This window comes from Scyliorhinus torazame, chromosome 22 (assembly GCF_047496885.1).
Source record: "Scyliorhinus torazame isolate Kashiwa2021f chromosome 22, sScyTor2.1, whole genome shotgun sequence".
Lineage (NCBI taxonomy): Eukaryota > Metazoa > Chordata > Chondrichthyes > Carcharhiniformes > Scyliorhinidae > Scyliorhinus > Scyliorhinus torazame.
In genome coordinates, this window is record NC_092728.1 from 70569032 (window position 1) to 70584597 (window position 15566).

Consider the following 15566-nt stretch of genomic DNA (forward strand, 5'->3'; position numbering starts at 1 on the left):
ATGACAAACGTGCACATTAACAGCACAGTAAAGAGATGAGGGAACAAAAACAGAGAAGCGGACTTGCTGATTGATGTAACACATCATCTCAGTCAAATAATGGAATGTGAAAAATAAATTAATAGTGGGAGGCTTAGGGAAAGACGTGAAAATCTTGAAAGCTGGGGATTAAGTTTGCACAGAAAGTTACAGTAAATCCACCAACTCTAAATGAAACATGACAGGTCAGTGAAGAGGATATAATGGCACGGCAAGAAATGTGATCTGATGATGATCCTTCCAACAGCCTAAGCATTAATTTGTTTCATTTCTCTCCCAAATACCAGAAGTTCGGAAGAAGGCAGTGGTAATGTCACAAGGCTAGTAACTCAGAGGCCCAGCCTAATGCTCTGAGGACATGCACGACTGGCCACTGGTGGAATTTAAATTCAGTTAGAGAACCTGAAATTATAAAGCGAGTGATGCTGACCTTGACAGCAATCACCAATTGTTGTCAAAATCAACCTGGTCCAATAATGCCTTTTAGAGGAAAAGATGTCATCCTCACCTGGGCCTGCCTACATGTGACTCCAGACTCACAGCAATATCTGCTGCTCTGAATAATTGCCCTCTTAAAGGGCTTAGCCAGCAACTCAGTTCAGGTGCAATTAGGGATGGGCAACAAATGCTGGCTTTGCCAGTGACGCCCACATCCCCTGAATGAATTTTAAAAAAAGTTCCACAAAACACAGGCATTCATTTCAACTGTAAAGGTCGCGGAGGACTGTAAAGAAAGTGGAAAATGTGATGATGCTGAAGAGCAGAGAGCTGCAGAATGCCTAAAGGAGAGGTGAGATATTGTTCCTTCGCTTGGATTGAGCTTCGTTATAATGATGAAAAAGGCCAAAGATAAAAATGGAGAAGCGAGAAGAAGAATGGGAGACAGAGGGCTTTTTCTACCCGAATGGGAACAGAGCAGTGGGGTGTTTCCTGGTGCTCAGGCTGGCAATGTCAAGATGCCCAGGGGGCACCAGCAATGCCAGGGCAACACCCTGCCCAGAGGGCATTCACCTGGGTCCGTCAATCTCCCGGGAGACCCCCACGAGTGCTGTTCCATTTGTGGAGACCAGTGCTGAACGGCGCTCGCCCGAGATCTCCAACGTGAGGGAGTTAGTTTCCATGTCTTGGTTAGATTTCGGATCGCATTTAATTAAATTATGTTTGATTATTTGATATGTTACTGAATATGAATAGACAGGGAAGTTTAGAGAAGTGACAAAACCAAATAAAAGTTGAGAAGTGCAATTCATTTTGAAAGAAAGTGTGGTAGATTGTGATGAAAAAACTTAGGAAATGTGAAGTGAGTGAAAGCCAGACCAAGAAGGCCTGAAGAGCAAAAGAGATTTGCATTACTAGAACCGAATGCTAATTTTTAAAATCCGGTCTTAAGTTCTCTTGTAACATAAATTCTGTGTGTCAGGACGATCTGTTGGACTGAGAGGTATTGTCAGTCTTTGTATCATGCAGGAAATGTGTACAAAATTAATTGTAATGTAGTAGATGCATCACTAGGCTACAGGTTACTGCACCTGTCTTACTGCCCAGCCACCACAAGGCCTAACTCCCGGGATAAAGCAATGTGAGAGTTTTTCCCATTAAGATCACTGCCATCTGGACTCCCCTCAGGCCTCAAATAATTAAATTAGTAGCACAGACATTCAACTTCAATCCTTTATTTTAAAGGTTTTCTTCCCGTCCCCATAGCTTCTATTTGTGTCGCCCTGGTCTCGGTTCAGTAGCTCCTTTTATATGGACCACTATAGGATCAGAGGATTAATAAACACAAATCCAAGGCTCCATGAATGCCAGAGCCATAGAGCGGCCATATTTCATTTGTCAGTGTGGATTGTGAGCATTAGCAACTTGTGCTCCCATCAAGGACGTCACAATCAAGCCCGATGCTGTCCTTGTGCACATCTGCACCATGCACATCTGCACCATGCACCTCTGCACCATGCACCTCTGCACCATGCACCTCTGCACCATGTGCACCATGCACATTTTCCAACTTGGCGACCATTTCCTTCCCGGTCCTGTGGCTCTACTATTTGGACTATCTCTTTTCACTGACCTTCCTGAGGTCAATGAATTCAGCAATGACTGGGTAATAAACTTTGCATGTTCTGGACTGTAAGGCTGTGAAACCTTGCCTCTATACCTATAAAACACCAGAAGTGCGGCAGTGGGAGGAAGTATTGGGTCTTGTCATAAAGGTTTTTGGTTTGGCTCATGAGTTAGCGGCTGATGCTCATTTTAGCAGTGATGTTGAATTATCATGGAGCTTTACTGTTAGAAACAAAGTGCAATTGTGCAACCAGGTGTAGAATCTGAATAAAATGACATTCTATGAAGAAGATATTGATTCTTCAGAGTAATTATACACCTATGCAGAGAGGTGATGTGTGCTTTCCTTTGTTCAATGATTAATACTCATCCTGCGTATTTCTTCTCCAGGATGCCATTGATGACAAGTTGGACACTAAACATTACCCATATATCTCTGCCCGCTCTACTGCCTCTTTCAGTGCCACTGCAGTCAGGTATTGCCTCTGTATGCTGTTTGAATTACCCGCTTGCTACATGTACTGCTGATATACCATTAAGGCTGCGATATTGTTCCCTCTGCTGTAATGCTATCCCTGATAATTTCGGGACTTAAACTGATTTGCAGGAAATCAGATTGAAAATAGACTCCAGTAATTATAGGTGGTAGTCAATGGTGATTTAATAATTTATGTTTTACGAATTGCTTTATTGCATTCCATACAGTTTTGTGGTGGGCCTACTTCAAACACGACTTTATAAAACACCAGACAAAGCTTATGGGGGTCATTTTAGTCAACAGATGAAAGCAGGCGATGAATGGGTGTCTGGCACCTGTTTGAAAGTCCAGCTTTAGTGGGCAACTTTGGGCTTAATTGCTGATTACCATAATTCACACTTTGAGCTGCTAAACCAGAAGCCTTCATGATTAGCCGATGTGAAACAAATTTTGTGCAGTAAATGTGGGAATTACCCATCTACTTCCATTGGAGGTGTGGAAGTACTGGCTGACACACAGCACCATGTTTTTTGGGGACTGAAGGAGAGGGAGCATGTGTTCTTGATTGTGGCACTGGAGGTCTTTCTGGAGGATGTCCAGAGGAGGGACTAATACCTGTAGGGGGAAAGGAGCCCACCTGCCACCTCCTCTGAGGCAGTTGCTCTGTCGGGACTTATGTCCTCCCTCCATTTCTCTTGCAGGTCAAGGGAAACCCTCTAGCCAAATGGTCATGGTAAATCACTCCAATTCTCTTGGCGCCTCCTATAAGCTGTTCAATGAGATAGAATGGCACAGCACATTTTTATGGTAAAGAATTCCGTCGAAGGGGGCAATTCTGTGCCCACGTTCGCCCCAAGCATAAATGTCGATGCAGGCGCAAAATCTCACGAGAGTTGGGAAGAGATCTTTGCCGAAGAGATCTCTTTTCCTGATTTTCACCACCCTTCGCCGGAGCTATAACAAAGTTCTCGCCTTTAAATGAATTTTAATAATTTTTAATATTATTAATCACATGATTTCCCCCTTCACTGAACATTGCCTCACTTTGGCAAGGTTTAAGACAGCTTCAGAAGAATGGGGTTCAGTTGAGGGGGACCTGCCGGTAAGTATAGCCCCCGGCCATGAAGGACTTGCCCGCCAGACAGGTTAGCCAATCTGCGACAAGGGGCACTGCCAGGGGTGGACCCTCGAGGGAGCCACATGGGTGGGGGAGGGGTTCCCGCGATGAGGGGGGAAATGGCCAATGCCTTTGAAGTGGGGGGGACTTGCCATTGAGGGGAAGAGTGCTTGTGATACTGCTGTGGTGGTGGGTGAGGGGGGTAAGCGAGCCCCGATACCTTTGTTAATGGGGTGCCGCCGCGGTGGGGGGGGGGGGGTATTTTTAGTGCTGATCATGGTGCCCTTTAAAGATAACATCTCGATCTCTGTGGAGCTGGCCTTGCTCTCTCTATTAGGTCCCACCCCACCAGAGTGACGGCGTGAACCAAGACCCAGATTGTCTTTTGTCAGAGTTGGCCAGGACAATGGAAGGATTTCTCTATTGTTCTTTTAGCGTCGCGGGATGGTTAGCCGTCACCTGAAAAGGCAGATGGAGCTTCAGTTTTCATATTGTCATCTGAAATACACACACCCTCAGTGCTGTACAGAGGTGTCAGCCTGGATTAGGTGCTCAAGTGTCAAGAGTGGGCTTTGTACCTATAACCTTGTGCTCAGAGGAGACAATATTTTCAGTAAGCTGGGACTGGCACCTTAATTCCTGGTTTAAAGTGGCTTATACTTGTTGAATGTTGCCTGGATATGTGAAAAACTGTCCGGTAATATCTGTATGAGAATCTGCTTACCTGAAGAACACCTATCTAGCATCAGACAACCTTGCCTGTCTGTGGTCTTCACCAAGTGCTGACATTGCTCGCAACCTGGCAAAAGGTCAGTTAGTTCTCTGGTACGTAGCTGTGTGCCTGGCTACTTCACCCAAATGTTACTTGTCAATATGTTGGCAAAAATAAAACTGTCTAGGTCCTTTTTAGTTGGGTGGCCAAAAACGTGCTCCACCAATGCCACATCCACCCTCCAAAAGGGAGAATAAGAAGGACTGTATGCATAGAATTCCAATAGTGCAGTAGGAGGCCATTTGGCCTATCGAGTCTGCAGTAACCCTATGAAGGAGCACCCTGCCTACACCTACTCCTCCACTCTATTCAAGTAACCCCACCTATCTTTGGACACAAAGCACGGCAATCCACCTATTCTGTACATCTAAGGACTGTGAGAGGAAACCGGAGCAGCTAGAGGAAACCCACACAGAAATGGCGAGAACGTGCAAACTCCACACAGTCACCCAAGGCCGGAATTGAATCTGGGTCCCTGGTGCTGTGAGGCAGCAGTGCTAACCATTGTGCCACCATCCTGTGCTTTCCAGCAAGAGTAACCAATTGATTGGTCCCTGCACTGGCAGAAAATTGGTATTAAATTAGATGTCCCTCCCTTCTCCGTAGCGCACTATTCATCTAAAATGTGCCTCCAGCTCGAGCTCCCTTCAGTCTGTACAAGAGACAACATGATTACTAAATATGAAATGAAAAGGCCTGAAGGATAACATGTAGGAAACAAAAGAGAACTAAAGCACAGGGAAAAAGAACAAAATGGAAGAGAGTGAGTGAAGAGAGAGGGAGGAGAAGCAAAGAGATTAAGATAAATAAAGACCAAAGGAGGGATGAAAGAACAAAAAGATGGGCGAATAGTCTGGATTTTGTGCTTTTCAACTTTGGATACATTTACCGGGCAGAATTGTCCCTAAATCAGAAATCCTGAATCCAAGAGTGATTCTCTAGAATAATACGTACTTTCAGATAATAATTTCAGGGGTATGGTGTAGGGACAGGTTTGCAGTGTTAGCCATCATGGGGGAGGGCTCTGCCAAAGCATGTGACTGTTGATTGTAGAGGAGTGATAAGATTTTTAGCGTTACCCTGCATGTTTTAATTTTGGTGTAGCGCTCGATATGGCCACTGGCATAAGAATAAAACGCCAGGAGAGTACAGAACAGGGCCACGCCTCATCATCTTCATCATTGGAGGCACCTCATGCTCTGAGATGCGCTGTGCTTATGAGGTCACGCAAGCCAATGGGAAATGGGAGGTGCTAATAGGTAAGTATTGCAAAGAATCAGCCATCACTTTATTAACTGTGGTAAGTCAGCTTAAATACATTTTCTTCAAATTATTGCTTCATGTAATCAAATGAAGTATTATTGCCATACATTTGCTTTGTTATTTAATAATGTGTGTTTACTGAATACTCAACTGTTAGCTGTAATCAGAAAATAAATGCTTAATGTTGTCTGTGTAACTAGTAGTGTTTTGGTGCTCGCGTGCTTTGCTTTTCTCTTGAATGTTAGTTTTTTGTGCTTATTATTGTTGCTAATGTTATGCTGTTACAAACCTGTTAACTACAATTGTTTTCTGCTCTTTCCAGCAGCGGTTGTTCTGTAGCTCTGTGTAAGCTTGTTTGAGTCCTTCCTTTGCTTCTGGGTCCTCTGCCTTGAGGTTTCGGCTCAACCCTTGGTCCAAGGCTATGGCCTACCCCAGGCTTCAAGGCAGAGCTTATCTGAGTTCCCCTTAGTGGCTTCAGCTTGGGGAGGAAACCCAGTGAGAACAGAAAGACGCAAACCTTGTGTAAATTTGCATGTGTATTGACCCCACATTTGTGTTCTCTTCCCAGGAAAGTTAATATGGGCATAAATTGGCATGTTGTAAGGGTGTTAGCTGGCCTCTGTTCTCTCACAGGTTCTACCCACATTATAACTCCTACAAAATTTCTCATGGATCTGAGACACCCGGACTTCAGGGAGTCCTCTAGGGTTACATTTGAGGATCAGGCTCCTCCCAAAGAGGAGTGAAAAAGGCAAATAAAAAGTAAAACGTCAAAAAAGAAACTCTTCGCTTTCGAAGGGTTTTCTTTGTTTACTCTACCAGAACTTTTCTTTCACAACTGCATTATTCTAAGTATCTTCTAGAGTAATGAACTGTCTGCACAACTTGTAACTTTTGAAGCAAAATCTCTTAAATATGAGAAAAAGATTAAAAGTATTATTTGATAAATGTAACATTTTTTGCGGTTCAGAATTTTCCACTTAACCCTTTGAATACTGTTAAAGGTTTATCAGGCATTTTTCTTGCACACAAAATATTTTTTTTAAATGACATCCTGGCCAGAATGTTCATAGGAATATCAAAAGATTAAAAAGAAATACACCCCCATACATTGGGAAAAAATGACTTCCGTTTTGAAAATAAATTTAAATGTGTATTTCGGCAGAGAAATGCTACTGAAAAGGGTTAGTGCAAAATGTTTGTTTCAAAAGATCTTCCTTCCAGTAAAGAAAAACTGTGAAAAAAAAGTTGTCTTAAAATTTCCTTTTCGAGATTTTTAAATCTTCGGTTAAAGTTCTAAAAAAAATATGCTTTGTGAATTCTCGTAATTATTTGCAATGGTATTAAATCTGCAGTATTCCTTGGCCTTAGATATCACAGTAGTGTCTTCATCATCAGATTTTTTAAAAGCCAGACAAGACAGTATTTAGATGCTGCAAAGACTATGCAAAGACAAAGTTTAGTTCTTATAGGTAAAATGGATAACTGATTTTCAATCCACCAGGAAAAGAGGTACTGCATTTTTAAGACATGATTTTAAAAAAGTTCCATTAATTCAGTTCATGAATATAATTTGCATTTTTACACCAAGCTAAAACCTATTATGTCTCACAACCGCAGGATCAACGCATATCCTCACTCCCCAGAAGTTACTTAACTCCTTAAAGAAAATGAATAAGCCAGATGAAGAAGCTAGCAGTTAAGAGTGAAGCCATACATCAAGACATTCACGCACTCTTATTCACAAATGTTTCCTTCCCAATGAGGAGAATATTATTATCTGTGAAGTTTTGGTGTTGCAACCTTTGTAATTCAACATGTATGCATTGAGCTAAAAAATAAGGCTAGTAATCTTAGCTAAACCTATTTTACGATGGATGCAACGTTTTGAAACAAATAAAAAGCTACATAATACTGTAATTACCAAATCTTATAAGGATGCTCTGAGTACTGCTAGGACATGTGTAAATGGTCGAGTTACGTTTGTTTATTTAGTGTACATTTTTTGTCAGTGGAGGGACAAGTTGCATGAGGTTGATTTTCAACGGATAAACAGTAATTCCAGCACACACCGAGTTAGAATTGGTGAGACTGTGAATGAGAAACATTTCATTAATAGTCTTCAACCACACAGCATGACATTGATTGTTTAATATTAATTGCAATGCTGCCTTTGGAGACCCCTAAATCCCAGAGGTAGAACAGAGTTCATCCCAATTTGCTTCGGACCAAGGCTGATGGAAATTATGTATGGCAAAAAAGTGTGAGGTCGTTGAAAAGCTTTCTGTTGAAGATGGTATTTGAATCAAAATTCTTGAACACACTCCTCCACTAATTTTCCAACTGAAGTATTCCTCATCTTTAATGTGTAGTGTCAAAGTCATGCTTGCAAAAAGGGCCAATGGTATTTCAGTATTGTATTTAGTAAAATGCCGTTTCATTGGTTAGTATCGACGTAAACATTATGCACTGAGCTGTGTAGTGTGTATGCCATTTGTTACTGTAAAGTTCACTGGTGAAAATGTGAAGTAGCCCCTTTAATTTATAAGCGTCTATGCCCTGTGTCTGTGTTGCTGTGTTAAGCTTATTTGTGGTTATCGAGGAAATTTTTCTTCTGGGCATTGCTACATCTTCCATTTGTTAAAAGGCATATTATTTACCGGTCTCTGCTTGCTCAGTTACCAGAGCAAAGGCTGTGTGATGCACTGACTGCTTTGTGATGCAAATAGCTTATTTTGCCGTTGTATACAATCACTGTGTCAAGTCATATTTATATTGAAGTTATTTATCTGAGAATTTAGTCTGTCTTGATCCCCCATGTCCCTTTAAAATAAATCAGATTCTGCATTCAAAGTGTTCAAGCACAAGCTGTACTTCATGGTACCGATACTGAAACGGACAAATAAATTGAATCTGATGAGATTGCTTGTAGAATTGGTCGCTGTAATATTTGTCTTCGTTTCGTCGAATGGCACAAACTCCCTGAACAACCTCATGCAGTAAAATTAACCCTGGGGTGACCTCAGGGTTGCATTGCTAGACCTTCGAAACACACAAGGACACCTGTCTTCCATCCCCACTTTCACATTTAGGCTCGATGTCAGGATACTTTGCAATATTATAAGAACCAACTCTAAATACTTGATCATTGGATAACCAGTGGGTGCTTAAGTGTACCATCTGGGAGACTGGGGCACTGATTGCAGCCTATAGTTTAGACGGTCCGTTATTCCCAGTTGAGTGTAACAACTTTCACTTAGTTCTGTCCACTCTCAAAATCATCCCGAACCAATAGTTTCAGATTTTTACTGTTTTTGTACTTCTCCATTTTCAAAAACCAGTCGGCCGTCCCGCAAAGTTCACCATCATACAAAATATAATTGTTTAACGTTGCAGACTGGTTTGCGAGTGCAGCTCACTGCTGGGGTTACAGTTCCGTTTCTGGAATTTCTGTGGTTTTGCAGAACATTGATGGAGAATCATAGAATGGTTACTACGTAGAATGAGGCCTTTCGGCCTGCGCCTGCTCTCATCCAAAGCAATCCAGCTCGATCCGCTCACGTGCCCTTTCTCTGGGGACCTACAATTCCCCCTCCCCAAGGTACATAATTGAAAGCCCTTCTTTTGAAATCCATGACTGAATCTGCCTCCCGTCTCCCTTTCAGGCAATGCATCCACTTGCTGTGTAAAAGAAGAAGGCTTTTACTCAAATTGCCCTTGTTTTTCATGCCCGTCACTTTAAATCTGTGTCCCCTGGTTCCAGATCTTCTGCCAATGGCAAGTTTCTCTCTACCTATTCAGATCCTTCAAGATTTTGAATCAAATCTCCTCGCAATCTTCCGTACTCTCAGGAGAGTCACCCCAGCTTCTGTAATCAATTCTCATAACTGAAATACCTCATCCCTGGAACCATTCTTGTAAATCGTTCCTGCATCCTCTCCGAGGTCTTCACATCTTCCTAAACCCCGGTTCCCCGAATTGGACACAATATTTCAATTGTGGCTGAACCAGAATTTTAATGCTTTTGAACTCTATGTAAACTTCATGACCCCATATGCTTTTTTCAACTGCTTTCTCAATCTGCCCTGACACCTTCTGTGATTTATATACTGCCAGGTCTCCATTACGTTCCTGCACCCCCTTTAGAATTGTGCCTTTTAATTTCTATTGCCTCTCCTCTTTATTCCTATCAAAACGTTATCACTTTATGCTTCTCTGCATTAAATTTTGTCAGCCACATGGCTGTCCATCCCACCAACCCACTATGTCCTCTTGACATCTATCATTGTCCTCCTTGCTGTTCCTGAAACATCCCAGCATTATTTCAGTTTCAGATTTTGAATTTGTTCCCGACAAACCCAACAGTGGTCCTAGCACCAACCGCTGGCGAACTCCACTGTATACCAACTACAGTCTGAAAAGCACCCATCTACTACTACACGGTATCCTGACCTTCACTCAATTTTGTATCCAAGCTCCCACAGCCCCTTTTATTCCACGGGTTTCATCTTTGCTGGCAAGCCTAGTGAGTGCCACTTTATCAAATGCATTTTGGATGTCCTTATGCACCATATAAACTGCATTGCCCCTCATAAATCCTTTCTGAGGGGTAGCACGGTGGCACAGTGGTTAGCATTGCTGCCTCACGACGCCGAGGTCTCAGGTTCAATCCCGGCTCTGGGTCACTGTCTGTGTGGAGTTTGCATATTCTCCCCTTGTTTGCATGGGTTTCACACCCACAACCCAATGATATGCAGGGTAGGTGGATTGGCCATGCTAAATTGCCCCTGAATTGGAAAAGATGAATTGGGTACTCTAAATTTTTTTTTTTTAAAACCCTCTCTGCGGCCTCAAAAAAACCTCAAGTTGGTTAAACATGATTTGCCTTTAACAAATGCATGTTGGCTTTCTTTAATTAGTTCACACGGGCCCAAGTGACTGTTCATTTTGTCCCAGATTTCTAAAAGCATCGCATATTCATCTGTATTTGTTGGTTTAACACAAACATCCCACAGCTAGAGTGTTATATGCCACAATATGAGTTTAAAATAAAAAATAGTTCAGTACTCCTTGTACCATTATTTTCTGTCTTTAATATGGAAAATAACCATTTAACTCTAAAACTCCTCATTTATCTACATGAAACTAATAGACAGTGCATAATGTCAGACAACCATGAACTTCTATAGTAATGCTCATCAGAAATTAGAAGGTACGCTGCTTACTTTGAAGGCGCAACCCCCTTCTCTTTACAGAAATTCTCTTTTTTTATTGCACATAAGGTTCACTGAAACATTGCAAGGTTGTACTTATCAGGAGAGATGAGTAAAACTGGGGCTTTTTTCACAAGAGGAAAAAAGATAAGAGGAAATTTCACAATTATGAGGCCTTATGACAAGATGTGGAAAACATTCTCCTGCATGTGGTAAGTGAGTAAGAAGGCCTTGGGCGGGATTCTCTGATAGCCAACGCCAAAATCGGGAAAGGCGATTGGGCGGAGAATCGGTTCTGAAGCCAAAATCACGGTGGGCGCCTATTTGATGCCAAATGGCAATGCTCCAGCACCTCAACAGTGGCGTCAATGTGTTCCGGAATGCACGTACAATAGATATTGTTTACATATCATTAGTGGGCCCGACCGTGTATTCTCCAGGGTCTACGCGATTCTTCACCTCCGATGGGCCGAGTTCCCGACGACGCGGTTCACTTGTGCTTTTAAAAGTCGTGAAACCGGCGTGGCGGCTGCTGAGGGAGAGGAGGGGTACGAAAAGCGTCCAACCTCGCCATAGTTTGCCGACAGTTGTGCTGCTGGCCGGGGGGCTTCTGCGGATGCTGGCCAGGAGGTGAGCTGTGGGGTTGGGATGGATGGACACGGAATACCATTGCCGCAGCCGGCAAGACAGCTGTGCAGTTGCGCACACAGCTAGCAGCCACTTTGAACTTAGTGCCACAGTTTGTAGAGGTGCCCCCCCCCCCCCCCCCCCCCGGCCATCCCTCTGGGTGCCCTCTGGCACCAGCCGTATGGGCGCGCTCCAGCACAACCAGTGCCATCTTTTTGACTGGGATAAGTGTGTGTGGGGACTGTAATGTGTATATGCGGTTGCAGCTTGTCAGCCTCCCGAGTGTCGATCACGGACCTGGAGAATCCTGCAACGCTTTTCATTGGAATCGATTGTCTTCCAAGTGGCCCAGGTGCTAGACCCTTATCTATCTGTGCTTCAATCAGATTGGCAACAAGTAATATGACATTTTTCAAACTCCTACAACACGCTTGGTTCTGTCCACTGATTGTCTATCTCAAGTGTACTTCCTGAAGATCGTGCTTTGTGCCTGACCTAGAACCCTGAAAGAGCTACCCATTTTGTTCCATTTTCTAGGCCTTTTCTTTATCTTTTCACTATTTTCTTTTTAAATTATTTATCTATTCCTGAAATCGTTCCAGGTATGTTTTTTCAGTCGTGAAAGTCCACAAACTCTGCATTGGCGTCAACACATGAGGAGCGAGTCTCCATTTCCCCGGCGCCGATTTTGTAATCGCCTATTAGGCAGAGAATCCCTTTTAACACCGAAATCGGGGTCAGCACCTGTTTGACACATGTTTCGTATGCTCCGCCCCCTCCGAAGCGGCATCATTGCGGCGCACACCGCATACCGATGGGACGGCCTCAGCGCATCACCTGAATGTCCTGTCCTGATGCTCCTCCCCCGATGTGCCGAGCTCCCGAGGGCACTGTTCACTTCTGGCCTCAGCCGTGCGGGAACCCAGTTTGGCAGCTGTGGACTGTGTCCAGCACCGCCACAGCCGGGTTGGGAGTGTGTTGTTTGCCGAGGGGAGGGGCTTCCGTGAGGGCTATGGGCACTGTTGGGGCTGGCCAGTGGGCCACTAGTTGGCAGGTCGGGTCTGCGCACAGCGGGCACTATGATTTACAGCGCGACCGCCGCGGCCATGGTCCCGGCCATTCTCCAGCCGTTTATTTTGTGGAGGCCGTGGCGTGGCTGCTAGCCCCTCACCAGCCGCAGCATCGGTGAGAGGCCGCCGCCGATTGTTTCCTCCTAAAACGCCTCAGAATCAGAGAATCTGGCCCTTAGTCTCAGAAACGGAGAATGCCACCCCAAATCCTTGGCCTCTGGCACAAGAATGAAGGATGAAGTTAAGAGATTTGTTTTATCATGAGAATTGGTAGGACATGTCTCTCAAAAACAGTGATGATCGCGGAACCCATAATAGCTTTCAGAAATAGATAAATAATTGAAAAAGAAAATAGTGAAAAGATAAAGAAAAGGCCTAGAAAATAGAACAAAATGGGTAGCTCTTTCAGGGTTCTGGTTCAGACACAAAGCACAAAATCCCATGTATGTGACGATCTTCAGGAAGTACACTTGAGGAGATAGACAATCAATGGACAGAATCAAGCTTGTTGCAGGAGTTTGAAAAGTGCCATTTCACTTGTTGCCAATCTGATTGAAACACAGATGGATATGTTGAGTGCCAGGAATTTATGCTTCATGAATATTTTATCTGTTAAGGATGGGAATACCCTTACTTTAAACAATTCAATGTGTCATATTGAATGTTCCTTTAGCTGTTCATGCTTTGTAATACCATGCATATCCCAGCCCCAGAACTATGATGCCAGCGATGGGTAGAGTGTTGAAATTTGAACAGCAGGACGATTGTGAAAGCAACTCTCGGAACAGTTGAGCGAACAGGTAGTGTTTGGACAGAAAGTTAAGTGATAGGGAGCTGTTTATTGGGTTAGCTCTGGAAAGGGAATGTGCCTCTCACATACTGACTGCATGATTCAGAGGACTGAAAATTTGCATTGGATGACTGCAATGCAGCGGTGGGCAACCTGCTGCCTGAGGGTCACATGCGGCTTACGAGACATTTTGTTGACCATTGCCCACGCGCGGGGTTGCCACATTCCGCTGTTGTTTTTTCCCCCCCACAGGTACGACTGACGTCATAGGGCGGTGCGGTGGCACAATGATGCCTCACAGCACCGGGTTCATTTCTGGTGTTGTCTGTGTGGAGTTTGTATGTTCTCCGTGTCTGAGTGGGTTTCCTCCGGGTGCTCCGGTTTCCTCCCATTGTCCAAGGATGTGCAGATTAGGTGGATTGGCCAGGCTAAATTGCCCCTAGTGTCCAGGGATGTGTAGGTTGGATGGGGGAGGGGGCGGGGGGATGGGGGGGGGGAAGGCCCGGGTGGAGTGCTCTTTTGGAGGGGGGCAGATCCAATGGGCTGAATGGCTTTCTCCTGCACCGTAGGGATTCTATGGTTCTATGAAGTGATATGCACGCATATAAAGCGCAAGTGAAGTGAGCCTTACGCCGATTGCACAAAACATTGTGAGCGCCCTGGGCTCCCTCTGTCTCCAAAGAGTAAATATTTATTTTGTTTTTTACCATTTGAAGTTGATGACATTAATATATGAATAATTAAATATTTTCTGCAACTCATTTTGTAATATTTGGCATGTATTAAATGTATTCCATCTTACTCATAGGGTCATGGTTAGTGAACAGGCCTGATTTCAATCTTGCGACCTCAGAGCTGAAGGAGGGCCACTCATGCACCCACTCACCAGCCTGGACTTCCCATCACTACTGCAATGATTGGGGGTGTACCCTTTGCTATTTTGGGAATGGTCAATTTGGATTATAAACATTAAGTATAAAAAGCACGTTGGCTCTGCCTCGTCCAATCGCATTGACACTTATTAAAAATAATAAAGCTGCAAAAATTCTCCATATACCTCTATTGTTTCCTGAGATGTTCATTTTACAAACCATTTCCATTTGCCAATGAATAGGGATATGGAAAACACCAACCTCTTTCTTTGTAAAAATGCTCCTCCTTCGAAGGAATGGTGGTTTTAAGATTAGACGGGGTAGATCCAGAAAGAATGCTCCCAAAGGTGGGGGAGTCCAGAACGAGGGGGTCATCGTTTGAGGATAAGGGGTAAACCTTTTATCAATAATAATAATCTTTATTAGTGTCACAAGTAGGCTTACATTAACACTGTGTGAAAATCCCCTAGTTGCCATATTTTGGCGCCTGTGAGGAGAAATTTATTCACCCAGGGAGTGGTGAATCTGTGCAATTCACTACCACAGAAAGTAGTTGAGACCAACACGCTGTGTGATTTCAAATGGGAAATAGATATAGCTTTTTGGGCTAAAGGGATCAAGGGATATGGGGCAGGAAGGTGGGATTAGGCTATTGAGATGGGTGATCAGCTATGATCATAATGAATGGCGGAGCAGGCCTGAAGATGACACTGGCCAGTGCTGCGACCATCTCCCGGGCGGGATTCGTCACCTTGCTGGAGGGTCTCTTGCCAGACCGAGGCTATATTGTTGCCCGCCTCTCCTCCACGGCATCCAGCACATGGATGATGGCCCCATCCATGAATCGAGGAGCATGTTTCCTCGTTGCCATCCTCCTGGTTTAAATGACAGTCCTGTGGAGCCATTTAAATGCAGTGTTCAGATACCCCGTGGAGCGGGTGAATCTGACACTTCGCACCTCAGGCGCGGCATTTTCCACGTGCCTTAAAATCGTGGTCCAGATTGCGCCGTATAGGCCGGATGTAAATTTCTGCACCGAAAATGATACCTTGTCATTTTTTCCCCAGAAAATTCCATCCCAAGATGTTAAAGTGAGGCTCGTTACCAGTCCTCACAAAGGTATGTAAAAGGTTCCATATCCCCCATTTTGAAAAAGAGCGGGGTGTTATTCCCCAGTATTTATCCTTTGATCAACATCAATAAAACAGGTTATCTGCTGTTTCAGGAACATGCTGTGCATAAATTGGCTTTTGCTTTTCCT

At 43.9% G+C, this 15566-nt stretch overlaps 1 protein-coding gene across 4 annotated transcripts in view; it reads left to right on the forward strand.

Moving 5' to 3' along the window:
- Positions 1 to 8667, forward strand: part of stxbp1a (syntaxin binding protein 1a) — a 145743-nt gene extending 137076 nt beyond the window's left edge. The window contains exons 17-20 of one of the 4 annotated variants that reach the window (XM_072488299.1): positions 2494 to 2579; positions 5575 to 5729; positions 6367 to 6495; positions 7354 to 8667. In XM_072488299.1, coding sequence (XP_072344400.1) covers positions 2494 to 2579; positions 5575 to 5729; positions 6367 to 6479 — 354 coding nt within the window. In that variant the 3' untranslated portion in view covers positions 6480 to 6495; positions 7354 to 8667. Of the gene's footprint in view, positions 1 to 2493; positions 2580 to 5574; positions 5730 to 6055; positions 6079 to 6366; positions 6496 to 7353 lie in introns of all 4 variants that reach the window. The other 3 variants (XM_072488300.1, XM_072488302.1, XM_072488301.1) reach the window with 3 other exon arrangements.
- The last annotated feature ends 6899 nt before the right edge of the window (positions 8668 to 15566 follow it).